At 37.4% G+C, this 17,325-nt stretch overlaps 3 protein-coding genes across 6 annotated transcripts; 2 read left to right on the top strand and 1 right to left on the bottom strand.

Moving 5' to 3' along the window:
- The first annotated feature begins 270 nt into the window (after nucleotides 1–270).
- MYB111 (myb domain protein 111) lies at nucleotides 271–11,310 on the top strand. 2 transcript variants are annotated; one of them, XM_088251435.1, is made up of 3 exons: nucleotides 271–432; nucleotides 574–703; nucleotides 10,193–11,310. In XM_088251435.1, exons 1-3 carry the CDS (start codon nucleotides 300–302, stop codon nucleotides 11,061–11,063), a joined length of 1,134 nt encoding a protein of 377 aa, XP_088107561.1. In that variant the 5' UTR covers nucleotides 271–299; the 3' UTR covers nucleotides 11,064–11,310. The 2 variants fall into 2 exon arrangements, with proteins under 2 accessions (XP_088107561.1, XP_021822276.1); XM_021966584.2 differs by lacking the exons at nucleotides 271–432; nucleotides 574–703 and adding exons at nucleotides 8,693–9,126; nucleotides 9,270–9,399.
- On the top strand, nucleotides 3,101–7,174 carry LOC110763751 (AMSH-like ubiquitin thioesterase 3). The gene is made up of 14 exons (XM_021966592.2): nucleotides 3,101–3,402; nucleotides 3,899–3,963; nucleotides 4,060–4,135; nucleotides 4,229–4,426; nucleotides 4,621–4,718; nucleotides 4,816–4,921; nucleotides 4,999–5,045; nucleotides 5,272–5,599; nucleotides 5,754–5,843; nucleotides 5,928–5,990; nucleotides 6,306–6,380; nucleotides 6,478–6,540; nucleotides 6,675–6,727; nucleotides 6,843–7,174. The coding sequence occupies exons 1-14, from the start codon at nucleotides 3,304–3,306 to the stop codon at nucleotides 7,015–7,017; spliced, it is 1,536 nt and encodes a 511-aa protein (XP_021822284.2). The 5' UTR covers nucleotides 3,101–3,303; the 3' UTR covers nucleotides 7,018–7,174.
- Nucleotides 11,311–11,983: 673 nt separating the features above from the next.
- On the bottom strand, nucleotides 11,984–16,703 carry LOC110763741 (uncharacterized). 3 transcript variants are annotated; one of them, XM_021966581.2, is made up of 6 exons: nucleotides 16,454–16,703; nucleotides 15,329–15,453; nucleotides 15,152–15,210; nucleotides 13,221–15,047; nucleotides 12,864–13,017; nucleotides 11,984–12,766 (listed from the first exon to the last, which is right to left on the bottom strand). In XM_021966581.2, the coding sequence occupies exons 2-6, from the start codon at nucleotides 15,447–15,449 to the stop codon at nucleotides 12,099–12,101; spliced, it is 2,829 nt and encodes a 942-aa protein (XP_021822273.1). In that variant the 5' UTR covers nucleotides 15,450–15,453; nucleotides 16,454–16,703; the 3' UTR covers nucleotides 11,984–12,098. The 3 variants fall into 3 exon arrangements, with proteins under 3 accessions (XP_021822273.1, XP_021822275.1, XP_021822272.1); XM_021966583.2 differs by having other exon boundaries at nucleotides 15,329–15,537; XM_021966580.2 differs by having other exon boundaries at nucleotides 15,329–15,543.
- Nucleotides 16,704–17,325: the final 622 nt, after the last annotated feature.

Here is a 17,325-nt window from a genome sequence, read left to right on the forward strand (position 1 = left end):
ATTTATAATTACAACGTATCATTAAATACATTCTTTTTTTATTTGATTTAATATGGGTATAATTGGAAAATTATACAAATTTAGTTTTCCATTCCTACTCAAAACAAACATGGGAAAGGAAACAAAGTGAAATCTCCCGGTTACTTTCCCAACATTACCAAACGTGGGAAAGGAATCTTTCATTCCCATTCCTTGGGAAATGATATGGGAATTGATTTCCCCTCAAATCCATTCCGTGAACCAAACGGGGCCTAACTGCTGTATATGTGCCTTGCCTCTCTTTCAATTCTCATAGAGAGATGGGAAGAGCACCATGCTGTGAGAAACTTGGGCTCAAAAGAGGAAGATGGACAGCTGAAGAAGACGAAATCTTGACCAACTACATTCAACTTCATGGAGAAGGCTCTTGGAGATCTTTACCCAATAATGCAGGTCTAAATATTCATATATATATATAGTAGCTAGCTAGCCTTGAAAGATTTTTACAATAAAGGATCCTTTATATATATTCCCAATGTTTCTTCATTTGGTTGTAAATATACACAAATCAATGTGTTTGTGTGTGATATGAAGGATTGCTGAGGTGTGGGAAGAGTTGCAGACTGAGGTGGATAAATTATCTGAGGGCTGACTTAAAGAGAGGGAACATCACTGCTGAGGAGGAAGAAACCATTGTTAAGTTACACACTGCTTTGGGTAATAGGTATGTATATATATATACCCTCATTTTTTAATTATATAAATATCTTTTTATATAGTTCTCTTTGGCCAGCTTTTCTTTCTGTATAATATATCTATGCTCAGAAAATATGAACGTAACCATCCTCAATTCGTTCTTAGTTTGTGAGTTCTAATTTTATTAAGATCCCTCTTTGAACATGAGATATCCGGCAGCCTGATACTTTATAGAACCATTTTTCAACTTGGTTATGCTAAGCTAGATTCAAGCTCTCTAGAGACTCTAATATTTTTGTTAATTGGAACAACTCTTATCATTGTCTATCGATCTACAATTCTGCTAACATTGCTAATTAATTTGATTAATTACTTGATTATGGCTGCATTGTGATATTACCGATGTCGAAAAGGATTTATATTTGAGGGATGTTAATCAAGTTCTTAATTTCTTTTTGGGATCCCTCCTCTAGAGAACTGCTAATTTTAGTAAGGATGGTTAGGAACACAACCAGCTGAGAGGAGCTCAAAGAAGCATTATGATTTTTTTTTTTTGGGGCCAGTCAGGCAACATAACATGTTTGTGTTTGTTAGGACCAATTTTTGGTATATTGGCAATTTCCTGTTACAAAAACATAGAGTAGGTCTTTGAGCGTAACCTACAGTTTCAAGTGACGTTCTGCTATCCTGAATCAGTGTGGCTCAGAGATAATGCCAAGGTATGTTTTGCATCCATGCATTCATATTTGCATATTTGCAAGATCATCAAAAGTGGCTCTCAGATGTAAAGGACTGATATATGGTTTCAGTCTTACGTAATCCAGTGCCACACATCAGTGAGGTTTTAATGATGGTTTTATAATCTTTAGTTTGATGTTTTTTTTTTTAAGCAAAAGGGTTCTTTTGTCTTTATAGCTGGGTTTTTAATTAAGTGGCTTTATTTGTTTTCAAATAAATAATTTATTTGTTAAAAAGCCTATTTTTGCTAAAAGCCTTTTTTGGTCTTTGACCTAGTTTTTAAGCGTGTGATATAAGAAAGGAACTTAGCCGTTTTGTTTCGTGTCTGCAACGTTGAAAAGCATAGAACTACAAAAATATTCTTGCAGAGAGTTTTTGAGAGTTCATATTGAAAACTCATGTGGCTGTTCCTTGTTAGCCTCCATGAGTGATTAAATCATCATCTTTCAATATATGTGTGAGTTCATGAGCATTATGCATGTTGGTGATCAGCAATCATGCCTTGAGGTGTGAGCAGCCGAGACCAGAGTTGTGCCATCTCTTGTTGACGAAGGAAGACAAGATCACTGATTGAGTTGAGTAGCAAAGGCGAGTAGGCAAGTCTTCCTTGTGAGCGTTAGTTTTGTGAGTTGAGACTTGTAAGACCTTTTTGTATTTTTTCTCATAGTGATTTGTTCTCAGGCATAGTGCCCGCAGTTGTTTTCCTCAACTTGAGGTTTTTTACTGCGTCAACATGTCGTGTGTCCCTTTGTGCAATTATTTGCGTTTTTATTTGAATTTATTCCGCTGTGTATTCTGGAGTTTTTGTTTACAGGATTGTTGCAATATTTCAATCCTACTGTGGTGTTTAAGTATTAAGACACAGATCGGTTGGCCATTCTAGGGAATTTCAGTGTTGTTAAACTATGAACTGGAGATCATATTGCTACATTTATAGGATCTTGTGATTGCCAAAATCATAGGCGCTGGTACTTCTGGCCATTGGATATGATTGAATAAAATGCTGAGTCAAATTTTTAATGCTCACTTCCTCCTTTTTAACTATTCAAGAAAAGAAACCAATGATCAAGTAGTTGTTAATAGTCGTAAAGTGTTCTCAAAATGAATAGTCGATTACACTTTGATTTGTTAATGCATAAAAATAAAAAAAAGACTCTGCTAATCATTGTGTTAATAGAAGAGTTGTATACTCCAATGTACTAAAGTTATAGCATTTGTAAAAGAAAACGCTTTATGATAAGTGACACTTGACATGCTTGTTTGAAAGTGATTTTGGATAGGCCAGAATCACTTACGAGAACGTGCTTCTTAAGAATCACTTGCAAGTACTTTTTCAGAAGTAATGAGTGCTTCTCAATAAGGACTGAACAACCCACAACTTGAATCTGGAGCCAAGACACCTCAATAACTACCCTTGTGATAAATTATTCTTAAATTTATAGTTCGAACAAGTTATTCTATAGAATCAAACGTAGTTACCAAATTTGATATTTGGCTATTTTCTTCCAAATTTCATGTTTATCGTTCTTGATTAAGCTCCAATTAATCAACTAAGTATACGATTAAATGATATTTTTCTTTCAAATTCCAACAAAAAAAGACAAAGAAAAGTACAAATTACCCGTACAGACATTGATTTAAAAAAGAAAACGAAAATATATTAAGACTGGTTGGTCACGGCAATTCCTTAGTCAGTGGTGCACTTACCGAAACCTTTATGTACCTCAGTAAGTAACCTCACCATGTCGACATAGACAAACAAGAAGCTTCTCCATCCAAAACGACCGAGTTTGACTTGACGCACACGCTCAGAGCATTGATCCTCCCTTTCCCTCCCTGAAACTCTCTGTGCGATACCGTGAGAGTTGCTGGCATTCGTCACTGGAGAAGATGAAGATCAACATCAATTCAATGGCTCGGAAAGTTGAGATCGATAATCGCTACCCTCTCCGATTTTACTTTCGAATCGCCGATAATCTCCTCAAACAGGTTCCATTTTTTCTCTTTCTATCTTTCTCTTGATTCTATGTCGCTTTGTTTGTAATAAATTTTAGAGTAATTGAAGTTTAAATTTGATCGTGAAACGCTGATTTACCTTTGGAGAACTTCCTTAGGGTGTCAAATGATGCACTTTTATTGAAATCAGCTATTTAAGGGGTTTTTTTTTTTTATAGTTCTAAGACTCCCCATTTTCCCTGAATTTTGATCCTGAATTTCACATTGAAGCTGAGTTCTGTATGCAATTTGGAAAGAAATAGGTTTTGTGATTTCAATTGGGATAGTGAGAAAAAAGAAGAAGTAATTTTCTGTTCATTCCTAACTAATTAGTTTATATGGTAATGGTAATGGTATGTATTAGGGTAGTCATTGTACGAGTATCCTGCAGCTAATGTTGGGTAGTCATTGTACGAGTATCCTGCAGCTAATGTTGTGTTTAAATTTTCTGGTTTTCTTTCTTACCTAAATATACTTCTCAAATGCTCAGGCTAGTATATACCGGGAGGAGAAAAACATTGTAGATTTGTATGTCATACTTCTCCGATTTTCAAGGTACGTAGAAAAGGTCATTAGATGATTTTCCATGTTATAGAATTGATAGCATGCAAAATTATTTAGTTGTGGAACCTTATTGTTAACATTTTACAGTTTGGTGTCTGAAACTATACCGTGTCATCGAGACTACCAGACATTTCCTCCTAAAGAGAGAAGTATGTATAGGAAGGTAAACTATCTAATCCTTTTAGGAAGTTACTATTTCTTGCATGTTTAATATACAAGAACCTATTCTGACTTGGCTTTCGTATCATCATTGCAGAAACTGTTAAATGTACTAGATGAGCTTGAATCTTTAAAGCCAGAAGCCCAACGCCTAGTGAACAAACTTAACGAGGCCCAAGCAGTTTCTCAACTACCTCAACTTGAATGCCTAGAAGGCACTTCATATGGTTTGGGAACACCTTCTTTAGAATGGCCTCCTGTGAACAATAATTCATTGAGCATAAACGTTAGGCAGGTACTGAATGCTCCGTTGATACTTTGGGATTGGTTCTGTTGGTCCTCATTCTGGTCATTGATTCGTTTGGGTTGTAAAGCACTTAGGATGATTTGTCATAATCTTGTTGTGTCTCCATGTAATATTTGTAGTTTATTTGAAGTTTGTTGGAAGACTATCAAAATACTGAATTAATTTGTTCTTTTCATGTGCAGCCTTCTAGCTTGAAATCTCAGTCTTCATGGAAGTATAATAATGATTATTCACGGGTATCAACAAATACTACACAAATTGACAAGCAGTTCCAGAAGCTGTGAGTAAATTTCTTCTGGCCGTATAAACTATACTGATACCCATAATTTGTAGATTTTAGATATGGGAATCATGACAACAATTCCTTGAATTTTCAGATCTCTTAATATACCTCTTCCGAATAAAGAGACTTTGTCTAGACACTCATTTTTGGGTCCAAATGGTCTTCAGGGCCAGTGGCTAGGACCCAGTGCAAAGGTTAAGGTAAATTTTCAAGTGTGGTTTCAAAAATTTTATTATTTCTGACCTTGTAAAACTCCATTAACCTATCTACTTTGCAGGTTCAATATCCAAGCAGTACCGACCTAATCCCTACTGAAAATTCAGGGTGAGTTCTTCCTGCAATACTTCACATGTCTTGTCTAAACCTTTTAACTGTGCTTCTTTTCCACATATCTATTTCCATGTTTTGCTTCTTTCTCAGTATAAATTTAAAGATCATAGGTTGCTTGACATTCTTCAGTTGAAAACGTCTGCTTGATCTTCTTTGAAGAATTCCCTAATAATTTTGGCTGTTTCTAACATTCTCAATTTCGTGTCATCCATGGTAATAGCCTGAATCAGGCTGTACAAAATGATATTGTGGCTGTAAAAGATGGTGATCAAGGAGGAATTAAATCTACAATGGAGTCGGTGCTCTCCTTGGATGATGGTGTATGGCCACACCCTTTTCAGGAATTAGGTCCTTCATTGAGTAATGAAATAAGGGAAGATCCTTTCGAATTGGTCATCAATCAGCCTTCTCCTCCTCCAGTACTTGCTCGAGTGCAGCCAGAATATAGTCCAATTCCTCCATCAAAAGTGGCAGATCCGAGACCAGGACCGGCCAAACCTTCTGTGGATGGGATGCCAAGTTCTAATTCATATCAACATTTACACGTTGTAAGCTTCCTATGCTGAGCCTTCTTGTATAAAGTAACACTTGATCTTTCTCTTGTTGATTTACAATCTTAAGGAATTCTTTTTGTCGCTTCTAATGATGAATGCCCCATATTATTTTGAATGTGATGCCAGTGTCATTTAATTTACCTTGCAGCCAGTAAAATTGATGGACGATTTCTTGAGATTGGCTAGGGCGAATACAGAAAAGAATTTAGAGACGTGCGGTATTCTTGCTGGTTCATTGGTGAGAAAATAAGTCTCTTTTATGAGGAAATTAAAATAAGTTGATGCTTTTGGTTCTTATCCTTTCAGTTTCTTGTGGCTGCAGAAAAATAAGGTTTTCCATATCACCACACTAATAGTCCCAAAGCAGGAGTCAACCTCTGATTCGGTAGGATAAATCACATGCTAACTTATGAATTGCCTTTCCATATGCTGTTTTAAGGTTGATTATGGCTTATATCCCAATTTTTCTTTTGATGATGACATCATTAGATGTATAAATTGTCATCTTTTTACATGTAAACCCAAAAAGTTCCAGATACTCCCTATTTACTAGTATCTTATTATTTGGAATCCAAGAAGCTTTTTTATCTAAGCTCAGTGTCTTGAGTATTTTGACTGTCATCTCTCAATTTTACATGTGCATTGTTTTAGAGTGCCTTTGTCTATATTCCATCTATATTGATCTCTGTTTTATGCTCAGTGTCAAACATTGAATGAGGAAGAAGTATTTGAGGTTCAAGACAGATTATCTCTTTTTTCTCTTGGGTGGATTCATGTAAGTGTCTCAATAGCCTTAGTGGGCATTAATTGTTTGTTATTCTTGTTCTTGTACATGTAATCATTATTTTCATTTCATATGTGTGATGTGCCAGACACACCCATCGCAGACCTGTTTCATGTCATCAGTTGATCTGCATACTCATTACTCATATCAGGTAAAGCACAATGCCACTTTTTTTCCGTCCAATTCTAGGCTTACATATCCTTTGCTTATTGTTCTATTTCTCCAAGGTTCTATTGCACTCTATATAATAGGGTTGCTATGTTTTTTTTCTTCGTGTTTTTTCAGATTATGTTACCAGAAGCAATAGCAATCGTTATGGCTCCAACAGATACATCCAGGTAGGGTTTTTATTGTTTTTTCTTTTTCTTTGACTTTTGATGAAAATCAATTGATAATGTATTATTTGAGATATAAATTAATCAGCGTGCTAACTTGTCTCCCATGTAATTGCAGTCCACACGGCATATTCCATCTATCGGACCCAGGTGGTGTATCCGTAATTCGAAATTGTGACCAGCGTGGGTTTCATCCCCATGAAGAGCCTTTGGATGGAACCCCAATTTACGAGCATTGTTCTCATGTCTTTATAAACTCCAACTTAAGGATCGATGTTGTTGATCTGCGGTAAGAATTTTGGATTTTGTCCCCTTAAGTGGCGGCCAGTTGAGATTATCTTTGGTAAATATGTAAAACACAACAGTAATTATCTCCTCATCCAACACTGATGTTGCAAATTCAAGTGGTCACTATCTGATGGAAATATAGCATACTCATTTTAGTGACCAGCTGGCCATCTATGGGTCATGATTGTTTATTGCAGTGAGACTTGATCAGTGAATATATCATCCTTGAACCCAAGTTGGACCACTTGGTCAAGTCAGTGAGTCCACCTCCTTGCACCCAGTTCAAATCCCACTTCTCGTAAGTTAGATTAATTTAAACCTTGCTTGTATTATTTTAAAATAAACACAAGAGTACCGTTAGCATTAATGGAGAAGGATTGATTATCCTCTGAGAACCGAGCCAGAGCCAGAGCTTCACTGGTAAAACGTATCTCATCTTTATCATTCAATGGGAATTTGGATTCCAACTCCTCTTCAATTTGGGTTCTAACTTTCCAGCTTATTTTTTTCTGTTTTGAGAGAAGTTGGGTTTTCTTTTATCCAATTCACAAATTGTCTTGGTTATAAAGCATATACAGAGGTTTCTCGACTTCTTATCCCCACCACCACCCTGCAATTCTGGAAAGTCATTGACCCAAAAAATTATAATTCTGGACAGTCTAAAAATATAGCATGAAGGACAATTACTTATTACTATACTATGATAGGGTTGCTGGTGGACCTTCTCCCTCCTCTCCCTCATTTAAATCGCAACGTGAATGGTTATGGAAAATGAACTCATATATTTTTATTTACCTTGAAGAATAAGAAATTTGAGATCTTGCCTGCTTGAATATTGATCAACGTGCATGTGATCCAATTTAATTTTTGCCACGAATGACATTGACATTCTGAGGTGATGGTCCCTAAAATCTATTAATGTGTTGAGATTCAACCTTGCCATTTGCCAAAGTACTAAAATCCTATTTATTAGGTTAGCTGTCACAGTTAAATCTCTACCCCAATTCTGTGAAGAAAAAAAGGGCCTAAAGCCTCTGTCTCTATACATTTCCAGAGCATAGGGCAAAAAAATCATGAGTCTTTTCATGCATGGGGTCAGAAAATATAAATAAGACCAAACCAAGCCTTGAAAACTCTACGGTGGTAGGCCTTCGATATTTATGCAATTGAGGGCCGTGAACGTACATGCATGCTGCGTTTTGTGTTTTCATGGGGGGAGAAATATAAAGAAGAAGAAGAAGAAATAAAACCTACAAGCATCTAGCAAGCTAAGCATATGTATATATATATATATATATATATATATATATATATATATAGGGATCCATTGTTTGGCCAAACCTATGCAATAAATAATAATGTATTGGACCACTGAAATTGTCAAAAAGTATTGTAGACGGCATTTTTTAAGCTTCCAAGGGTCTGCTAGCTAAAAAGTTAGAAGAGAAAATGGAGGGCCTGTGTGTGTGCTTCATATCGGCTACAAGGCTAAGAACAATTGAATGAATTGTGGGATTTTCCTTATCCCACCCTCCTTTAGGTGCAACGTCTTTATCATTGTGCATATACCAAATTTATAGCATTTATTTATTTATTTATTTTCACATCTCAAATCAAAGTCTACGTTTTGATGAGCCTATTTAAATCCTTTAGGTACTCAACTGCAGGAAACACCTAGAATGTTGTACCACTTAGCACTGCGGGAAACGACAGAAATGTTGTATCACTCAGCAGTGACGGAAACGGGTTAAGCTTTTCTCCTTAAGCATAGAGTTTGATCACTAATTAACTAGTACTTGTGGCCCGACAAATCAACCTAGTGAGGACACGAAGAACACTTAGCCACCGCACGTACGTCTACATCAACTCCTCCTATGCTATGCAAAGATTAATATTATTAATACTACACGAGAGAAGCGTCGCGCGCACAACTATAACTGCTGTATATGTGCCTTGCCTCTCTTTCAATTCTCATAGAGAGATGGGACGAGCACCATGCTGTGAGAAACTTGGGCTCAAAAGAGGAAGATGGACAGCTGAAGAAGACGAAATCTTGACCAACTACATTCAACTTCATGGAGAAGGCTCTTGGAGATCTTTACCCAATAATGCAGGTCTAAATATTCATATATATATATATAGTAGCTAGCTAGCCTTGAAAGATTTTTACAATAAAGGATCCTTTATATATATTCCCAATGTTTCTTCATTTGGTTGTAAATATACACAAATCAATGTGTTTGTGTGTGATATGAAGGATTGCTGAGGTGTGGGAAGAGTTGCAGACTGAGGTGGATAAATTATCTGAGGGCTGACTTAAAGAGAGGGAACATCACTGCTGAGGAGGAAGAAACCATTGTTAAGTTACACACTGCTTTGGGTAATAGGTATATATATATATACCCTCATTTTTTAATTATATAAATATCTTTTTATATAGTTCTCTTTGGCCAGCTTTTCTTTCTGTATAATATATCTATGCTCAGAAAATATGAATGTAACCATCCTCAATTCGTTCTTAGTTTGTGAGTTCTAATTTTATTAAGATCCCCCTTTGAACAGGAGATATCCGGCAGCCTGATACTTTATAGAACCATTTTTCAACTTGGTTATGCTAAGCTAGATTCAAGCTCTCTAGAGACTCTAATATTTGTGTTAATTGGAACAACTCTTATCATTTTCCATCGATCTACAATTCCGCTAACATTGCTAATTAATTTGATTAATTGCTTGATTAAGGCTGCATTGTGATATTGCTGATGTCGAAAAGGATTTATATTTGAGGGATGTTAATCAAGTTCTTAATTTCTTTTTGGGATCCCTCCTCTAGAGAACTGCTAATTTTAGTAGGGATGGTAACCAGCTGAGAGGAGCTCAAAGAAGCATTATGATTTTTATTTTTTTTGGGGCAGTCAGGCAACATAACATGTTTGTGTTGTTAAACTATGAACTGGAGACCATATTGCTACATTTATAGGATCATGTGATTGCCAAAATCACAGGCACTGGTACTTCTGGCCATTGGATATGATTGAATAAAATGCTGAGTCAAATTTTTAATGCTCACTTCCTCCTTTTTAACTATTCAAGAAAAGAAACCAATGATCAAGTAGTTGTTACATATCGAGATATAATTCAATTGGATCATTATATTACTAAAATTTGAGCAAACTGTTGCAGGTGGTCATTCATAGCCGCTCATTTACCAGGAAGAACAGACAACGAGATAAAGAACTACTGGAACTCTCATTTGAGTAGAAAAATTTACACCTTTACCAATCTGGGAAACGATTATCTGCCCACCATTACGAATGTTGGGGAGAAGACAGCTGCTTCATTCAAGGACCGTAGAGCTGCTGCTCGAGCAAACAGATCATCTATCATGAACAAGAACAAGAATGTATTGGCCAAATCTCCCCAAAGATCACAAGCAAAGCCTCAGCAGAGTGGTACCAATATTGCTGATCATGTAGTGCTTCAACTTGAGCCATCAGCCAGGGAAAACCAGACAGGAGATGAGGCAATAAGAATGTTGGGTTTGAAAGGTTCTTGTTTGGACAGTACAGAAAGGATTAATTTGGACCATTGTGGTGATCAGAAAGAGGGTGCAGAATTATGCCTTTGGAATAAAGTAAACATTACTAGTTCAACTGTTTTAAGTGGAGATAATAATGGAGAAAAGGAGGTCTTGGGTCTATGCGAATGTGTAGAAAGTGAAATTATGGGGCTTGAAAGTGGGGTTGTGGATCCAAGTGGGAATGTTGGATTTAAGGAGCAGAGGGAAGATGGGATCATCATGGAGGGTAATATTACAGATGAAGTGACCAAGAGTGAGGGTAGGGAGAGTACAAGTCTCTGGAGCTCAAATGCAGAAAGTGGCAGTGGAGAGTTGTACTCTTTCTCATCATTAATGAATTCAACCTTTGATGATGAATGGCTCAGTTGGGGTTGGGCAGGTGGCTTTGAGTGTCACAATGAATTGGAATTATGGGATGAAGGGGAGAGGATAGCTTGGTCATGGGAAAGTGGAAGTACTGGTGAAGGACACTAATGATGCTGATACAAAAAAGTGGACAGCAAAATTTTATGTCTGAATCTTGATTCTTCCACAAACTGTTTTATACAAAATTGTTCTGTAGTTGATTTTGTGCATAAGAAAAGAAAGATTGTACAAGAATCATTATTCAAATGTTCAAGGTGAGTTGGGAGTTAGAAGTTACTTTCAAAAACTGTCAAAAACAAAAATGCTGGAATCATTTGCAATAATAAGATTATGGTCTTGTTTACTATTTGGATAATTGAGTTTTCCAGTTCTTCATAAACTTCTGTGGGTGGTTTCAGAGTGTCCCTATAGTTCACACACTGTCAATTATATAATATATAGGCATGCATACATATAATAATGTTTTTGTCCTCATCTCTTTGATGGAATAATTAGCTGGTGCCACTTTCCACTTTGTCGTCGTATACTTGGAGAGACCAAACCCCACTTTGAGAGAAATTTCAGATCAATTTTCTGCTTTTTGTCCATCTTAAAAGCTTACCAACTTTGCCTTTATGAGAAGAAGAATGCTCTTCGTTAAATATGATTGTTCCATACTAACCATCCATATTGCTTTACTTGTCTATCCTTGTGACCAACTTGTTATAACAGCCCATCCACATCACTTTTAATTTGCTCCAAAGGACACAGCTTCTTGTTATTATTACAAGTCACTATCTTTTGCTCAACTTCATATATGATTGAAGGAAAAAATAAATATCCGGAGATCTTCCTGCAACTGCAAAAACTCCTTTTGCCATTTGATTTTCGAGATATGATCAAACTTACAATCACATCACTCGATCTTAAGTTCGAAGTTCAAACACACCAAGAGGGTATGCCAACTTAATTGTTTTCACACATAACATACATGGAAGCTCAACTTGATGAAAAACAACATGGCAATTGCTTAGTTTGAATCACAAAGCTTGATGAATCAAATGCAATAAATAAACCAATAACTTGAACACTAACAAGCATCCAAATACTACAAGATCATCAACACGAGAATTTTAGGTGGAGCTGATATATATGTTTCAGGCATTACAATTCCAGGATATCAGCAACCACTTCATCTACCAAAGAATTAAATATTTGACCCTCAACCTCTACTCCTAGCTCAAATGCATCGGTTTCAAAGTCCAGCCATCTGCCATAGGGGTTGCTCATGTCCTTGTCCACAAGCTCATCCACCATGCAATCCCACAAGCCTCTCCAACATGAGAATTCCTTGTACACTTCTTCTGCTAAAGTCCCCTTTCTTCTCACCATTGCTACTCCTTTCACCCATGATCTGTATCCGCCACCCACATAACGCCTGCATCTCAAGTCCAAGCATTCACTTGTACAATCAAATAATTCCTTTCGCCTTAGCCTGGACTCACCGCCGTCGCTTTCCAACTGTCCTCTTCGACTCTCCAACAGGTTGAAGAGATGAGGATTTATGATCTCTCGGGCTCGGCCCAACGCAAAGTCTTTAAACATCAATTCCACATTACATAGTGTCTCCTTTATGTATTCCAATTCCCACTCATTTGATCTCAAAGGTTCTGGCATGTAAACTGTAGCTGCATGGTTTATTGCCACAGTTCCTGTAGATGTTGAAGAAGCAGAATCTAACAACTCGGTGTCAGCTTCTACTGAATGGAACTTCTTTGAAGAACTGAAAACATGGACTTCCTGAGCTTGAACGGATGAACACAATCTGCTTGCTGAAGAAACCGAAAAAATGTGTTCAGGCATTCTGAAATAAGATACCTTTTCAAAGAGTGGGAACACAATAACAAAAAACACATGCATCTTATATACCTTCTGTACTGTTACTATCAGTGCTAATTGAAGAGTCGTAACTTTCATTTGAAAAAGAAGGTTCCAGAACAGAGACTGGACTAGGATGTCGGCCACTGAGCAAGAGTCCAGCTTCACCATGACTGCTGCTATATTCGTCTGTCTTATTGACTCCCTGAAAATGTTAAAGTTGTGTCAGCTACAGTCAGGTGCAGTAGTGCCAAGTTATGCCACCAGTAATTTTTTAACTTTAAGGGAAAAGGGATAAAAAGAAGTGGAAAAAGAAAAAAATAATAAACGAAGCCGGGGGGTGGGTGCAGAAGCTGACCAGCATTGTAAAAAAAAAAATTAGCCAGTAATAGTGAAAGCCAGTGATACCTGAAAGTTCTGTTTCAATCTGAACGCAGGAGAGTCATCGAATGAAAAGTCAGCTTCATATCGGCCGCCCAATTTCTCTGTAACCAATTGTTGGCCTCTCTGGTCATTTAACCTTTGCATGGAACTAACTGCATTAAATTTGGGTTTTAAATCAAAAGTTGAAGCAGTTGAAGCAGAGCCTTCTTTCATGGAGTCATGACTAGAAGATTTAGTCCCATAAGATAATTCCCTTAACTTTTGTTCCAAAAGCATACTCAAAGCATCACCCCCTATTACATTATAACCCAGTGAAGACAGCTTCACACTGTCTTTGTCAAGCAACAATCTTTTACTCCCGTGATCCATGCAAAGACTAGTATTCTTCTGTGCAACCTGCGCTGAGATTTCAGTCCCAGGCAGTGAACGTGTAAGTGGGGCTGTGAACGTAAACGAAACAACATCCATGCCTTTCTTTCTGCTATCTTCAGCCCAACTGTAGTTCCTGTCAGTAATTGGATTAGATTGAACTGGCTTCTGATTTTTTTCACTCAACATATCATCAACAGCCCGATCTTTGTTAAATTGAAAGTTCCCATCTATTGATCGTTTCTTCCTAGGATAATTCCTTGCATTTGAATAGGACACTTCTTTATCACTATCCATTGCCTCTGAGCCCAACTTCCTCAATCCAATTTTGGAATTTCCACTACTTCGAATTGAGCTTTTGTGACGTCCAGAAGAAGAATCCCCGGACAGCACTTTTCTACCTTGCGAGTTGGAAACCAGAGGCTTTGAAGGTAATTTCTCTTTATCAACTAGGCAATTTTGTTTCTGATTGTTCTGCCTAAGAGCACCAGAAGCATTATGTGTAGAAGGTTTCTTATGCGAACTCTTTTGAACATTTGGTTGGCTCCTGAAGGACTGGTTTGAGCTTACCTCACTCTGTTCTTTCTGACCCACCAAGCTTCTATTTCTACTTAAATTCTGACCTCTTTTCTGAACATTGACCTTTGCTTGGATTGCAAGAGAAATGGACTTTCCTCTAGTTTCTTCCGTATCAGAAGAAGCCCTGAATGACAAATCGACAGATCCATTCCAGCTCTTATTCAAAGACTGGCCCCTAAGATACTTAGCAGCATTTGACTCAACAGGCTTTCTTGACACCTCAGAAGACCTCGTTATCTTATAAGCACCTTCAACTTTATCTTTTAAATCTCGACCCTTCAAGGTTTCTGAAGCAGACCCAACCAGTGGCACTTTTCGGGAAGCCTCCACCTTTTCTTTGAGAACCTGAACCTTCAAGGGTACTGAAGAGCACCCTACTAGAGGCATTTTGGCCTTGGCAGTAGCTTGAGGTCCTGGCTCCATAATTTTTGCAGCAGCTTCCATTATGTGAGCAGCATTCTTAGTGGGAACAAAGCCAGGATTCTTTATAGGTGACAAAAGTTTATGGTGTGTGATTGGGATAGACTTAGCTGATCTAGGAGGCAATGTTTCAGTTTGGAACCTCTCAATTGGCCTGAGCTTCTGGGGCTTTGCCTCCAAAGGATTCCGGGTAGGCCCTTCCATTTTTTTTAGCAGATTTCCAGAATACCTTAACTGATCGTCATGATAACAGTCAATGTTTCTCCTGTGGTAAGGAGCATCTTGGAGAGATTGAGTGTCAAAAAAGGGGGTAGAATAGGGCTCAGAAGAATTGGATGTGGGTAAGGAGTCTAATCCCATAAGCCTGGCTACTACGCTAGGGGCTTTTGTTCCAAATCCTTCTTCATCTGTAACCGATGAAGCACAACTATAATCACTGCTACCTTTGACACTTGGCGCAACCCCAGTTTCATCCTCATCTACCTATAAATATAACAAGAATTGTAAATAGTATTAGATTCAAACACCATATCAAAATGGTCCAAAGAAATAAGCAGTGCAAGAACACTGAAAAACTGAATTCCCACCAGATGCTGTCGCGTCATTGGCAAGTTCCCATAGCTTTTCTTTCCCTGTTTTGAACTTTCTAAAAAAAGAAAAACAAAGAAATCAAAATTCAAAACAACCAACCATGAAATAGGAGAATGATACAAGACCATAAGAGATAAACACACTATGCCTTATGCAGATACAATACTCTGTACCTGGTAAATCTGACTTGCTAGAGAATAATTTTTTTCGAGATTTTGCAGTCCAGTCAAACAGCTGAAAGAAACCACCCACATGACCTGCTCCACTTTTCAAACCTTCTTTCTCAACCCCCATTTTTCTGATGCAAAAATTAGGAATACTTCAACAATTAAGTAAAAGAAGCATGGATAGCAACAATTTGCGCTCCACTACCGAACTACCTCTGCAACTTGATCAAAACAAAATAATTTTATAAATATATAACCAGTGGAACATATCCATAAACAAATTATTTGCATCTAGTACCAAAAACAAAATGTTGTGCATCTCTCTATATGTCCTTGAGGGAAGATTATTCCTACGGTAATGGATACCAGTTAACTATTGTTCTAGCTTTCAAGATCAAGGCAGTGTGAACCTCACCAAGCACATCAATTATAAAGCTGAAACTATAGTTAATATCTCTTCACTTGTGATCATACTTGGTATCTTCTAGCATAGCGTAGTCTATGATATTCAAGAAGCTGAATCAAGGCAAGAAAAGCACTCCACATGATTAGCTACATTTTATCAGTTTACTCATACAGATAATCAAGGCTGCAATCTCTGACCTGTCTGCTTCACTTAAGACATACAACTTGCATTTTCCCTCTATCATATACACTTCAAGCATCTAAATTTCTAAATCAAATAGGACCAATAAATTTCACAACCCAATTTAGATTATCAAACACCCAAAATCCACTGGTGCCTAATTTAGGCACGAAGTGAAGCGCTGCCCCATTATTTGGCTGCTGAGAAAACAAAAGTGAAAACAAATGAAAAGAAGCTTTTGCATCTCTATGCACCCAACTAAGGGGAAAAAAAAGAACTTTATGCACCTAAAATAAAAATAAGAAGTCAACATTCAGTGCAGTAGGCTTCCATGTTCCAACAACCAAATCATTAAAGCAAATTACATAAATGTAGTATTGTACAGAAACCAATCCACCCATTCCCCACAAATTCCCAGCAACCAATCACTCCCCGAAGACAAGATGCAAAACAAAACATCAAAACAAATCTAAACCCAAATCACAAACCCAGAAACCAAAAACAAAGATTCCAACTTTACACTGAAATTCAAAGTAAAAACTTACAATAAAACAATGGGCAGGATCAGCTAAGCAAAGCCTCTCTGTCTCTGTGTTCCTGGAGATGGTGGTGGGGAACAAACAAAGTGAAGCCAGCAATGAAAGATTCAGCAGAGATGGGAAGGAACACAATTAAATGGGAAATCTTTTAATTTCTCTGAGGTCAGAGTCTTCATTCAGAAGCTCACTCTCACTGTCTCAACAGCATTAGAGAGAGAGGCCCCGTGTAGTTCAAAGCAATAAATGGGGGATAGAATGGGACTTTTGTGTTTTTTAAAATAATGATTAATAATAAAATCTGTTTTCAAAAAAATAAAAAACAAAGACAAAGTTATAAGTTTGTAACGTCTCTTTGGAGAGGGTCTTCATTTCAAATTCCAAATGGGTGTGTCGGAGTGGCCCGCAGATGGTAAGGGAACACGATAAAGTTACGGAGCAGTGCATGTGGGGAATGTGTGCTCAGTGACGTGGCCAGGGCAACGGTGGGGTACGTGTCAGGTGAAGGAGGAGAGAGTATGTGATTCTTTTTGCACCGCAGAGTGACGTTAGTAGTTTTTCAAAAGTCAAACAGTAGAAGACGAATGAAACATCCAGCGCATATTGGGTTGGGCCATAGTTTCGTTTTTTCAGTTGGGCCTTGGGTCCCGCGTTATGAGATTCAAGGGTTGAATAATAATCTATTTTTCAACATTTTCTTACCATCTGAGCTAATTACACAAATTTAAGTGTGAATGTTGTTTTGTCTGGCCGTTTATTGCGTTGAGCTCAACTTTCATGAGTCATTTTATTCCAATTCTATGTGTGTTTTGCTTTTATTATCCAATCCTCCATATATAAGGGAAAATTTGCACTTGGAGAAGTGTAGAATGACTATTTAG

The sequence above is a fragment of the Prunus avium genome, chromosome 1 (genome assembly GCF_965620075.1).
Source record: "Prunus avium chromosome 1, drPruAviu1.hap1.1, whole genome shotgun sequence".
NCBI classification, from domain to species: Eukaryota; Viridiplantae; Streptophyta; class Magnoliopsida; order Rosales; family Rosaceae; genus Prunus; species Prunus avium.

Coding starts and splice junctions, on each gene's coding strand:
- LOC110763751 (XM_021966592.2), top strand. CDS start 3,304: ATGAAGATCAACATCAATTCAATGGCTCGGAAAGTTGAGATCGATAAT. Junction 3,964..4,059: donor ATACTTCTCCGATTTTCAAG/GTACGTAGAAAA, acceptor AACATTTTACAG/TTTGGTGTCTGAAACTATAC. Junction 5,991..6,305: donor AGGAGTCAACCTCTGATTCG/GTAGGATAAATC, acceptor TTTTATGCTCAG/TGTCAAACATTGAATGAGGA.
- MYB111 (XM_021966584.2), top strand. CDS start 8,892: ATGCAAAGATTAATATTATTAATACTACACGAGAGAAGCGTCGCGCGC. Junction 9,127..9,269: donor ATCTTTACCCAATAATGCAG/GTCTAAATATTC, acceptor TGTGATATGAAG/GATTGCTGAGGTGTGGGAAG. Junction 9,400..10,192: donor CACACTGCTTTGGGTAATAG/GTATATATATAT, acceptor AAACTGTTGCAG/GTGGTCATTCATAGCCGCTC.
- LOC110763741 (XM_021966581.2), bottom strand. CDS start 15,449: ATGGGGGTTGAGAAAGAAGGTTTGAAAAGTGGAGCAGGTCATGTGGGT. Junction 15,048..15,151: donor CAATGACGCGACAGCATCTG/GTGGGAATTCAG, acceptor TTATATTTATAG/GTAGATGAGGATGAAACTGG. Junction 13,018..13,220: donor GATTGAAACAGAACTTTCAG/GTATCACTGGCT, acceptor TAACATTTTCAG/GGAGTCAATAAGACAGACGA.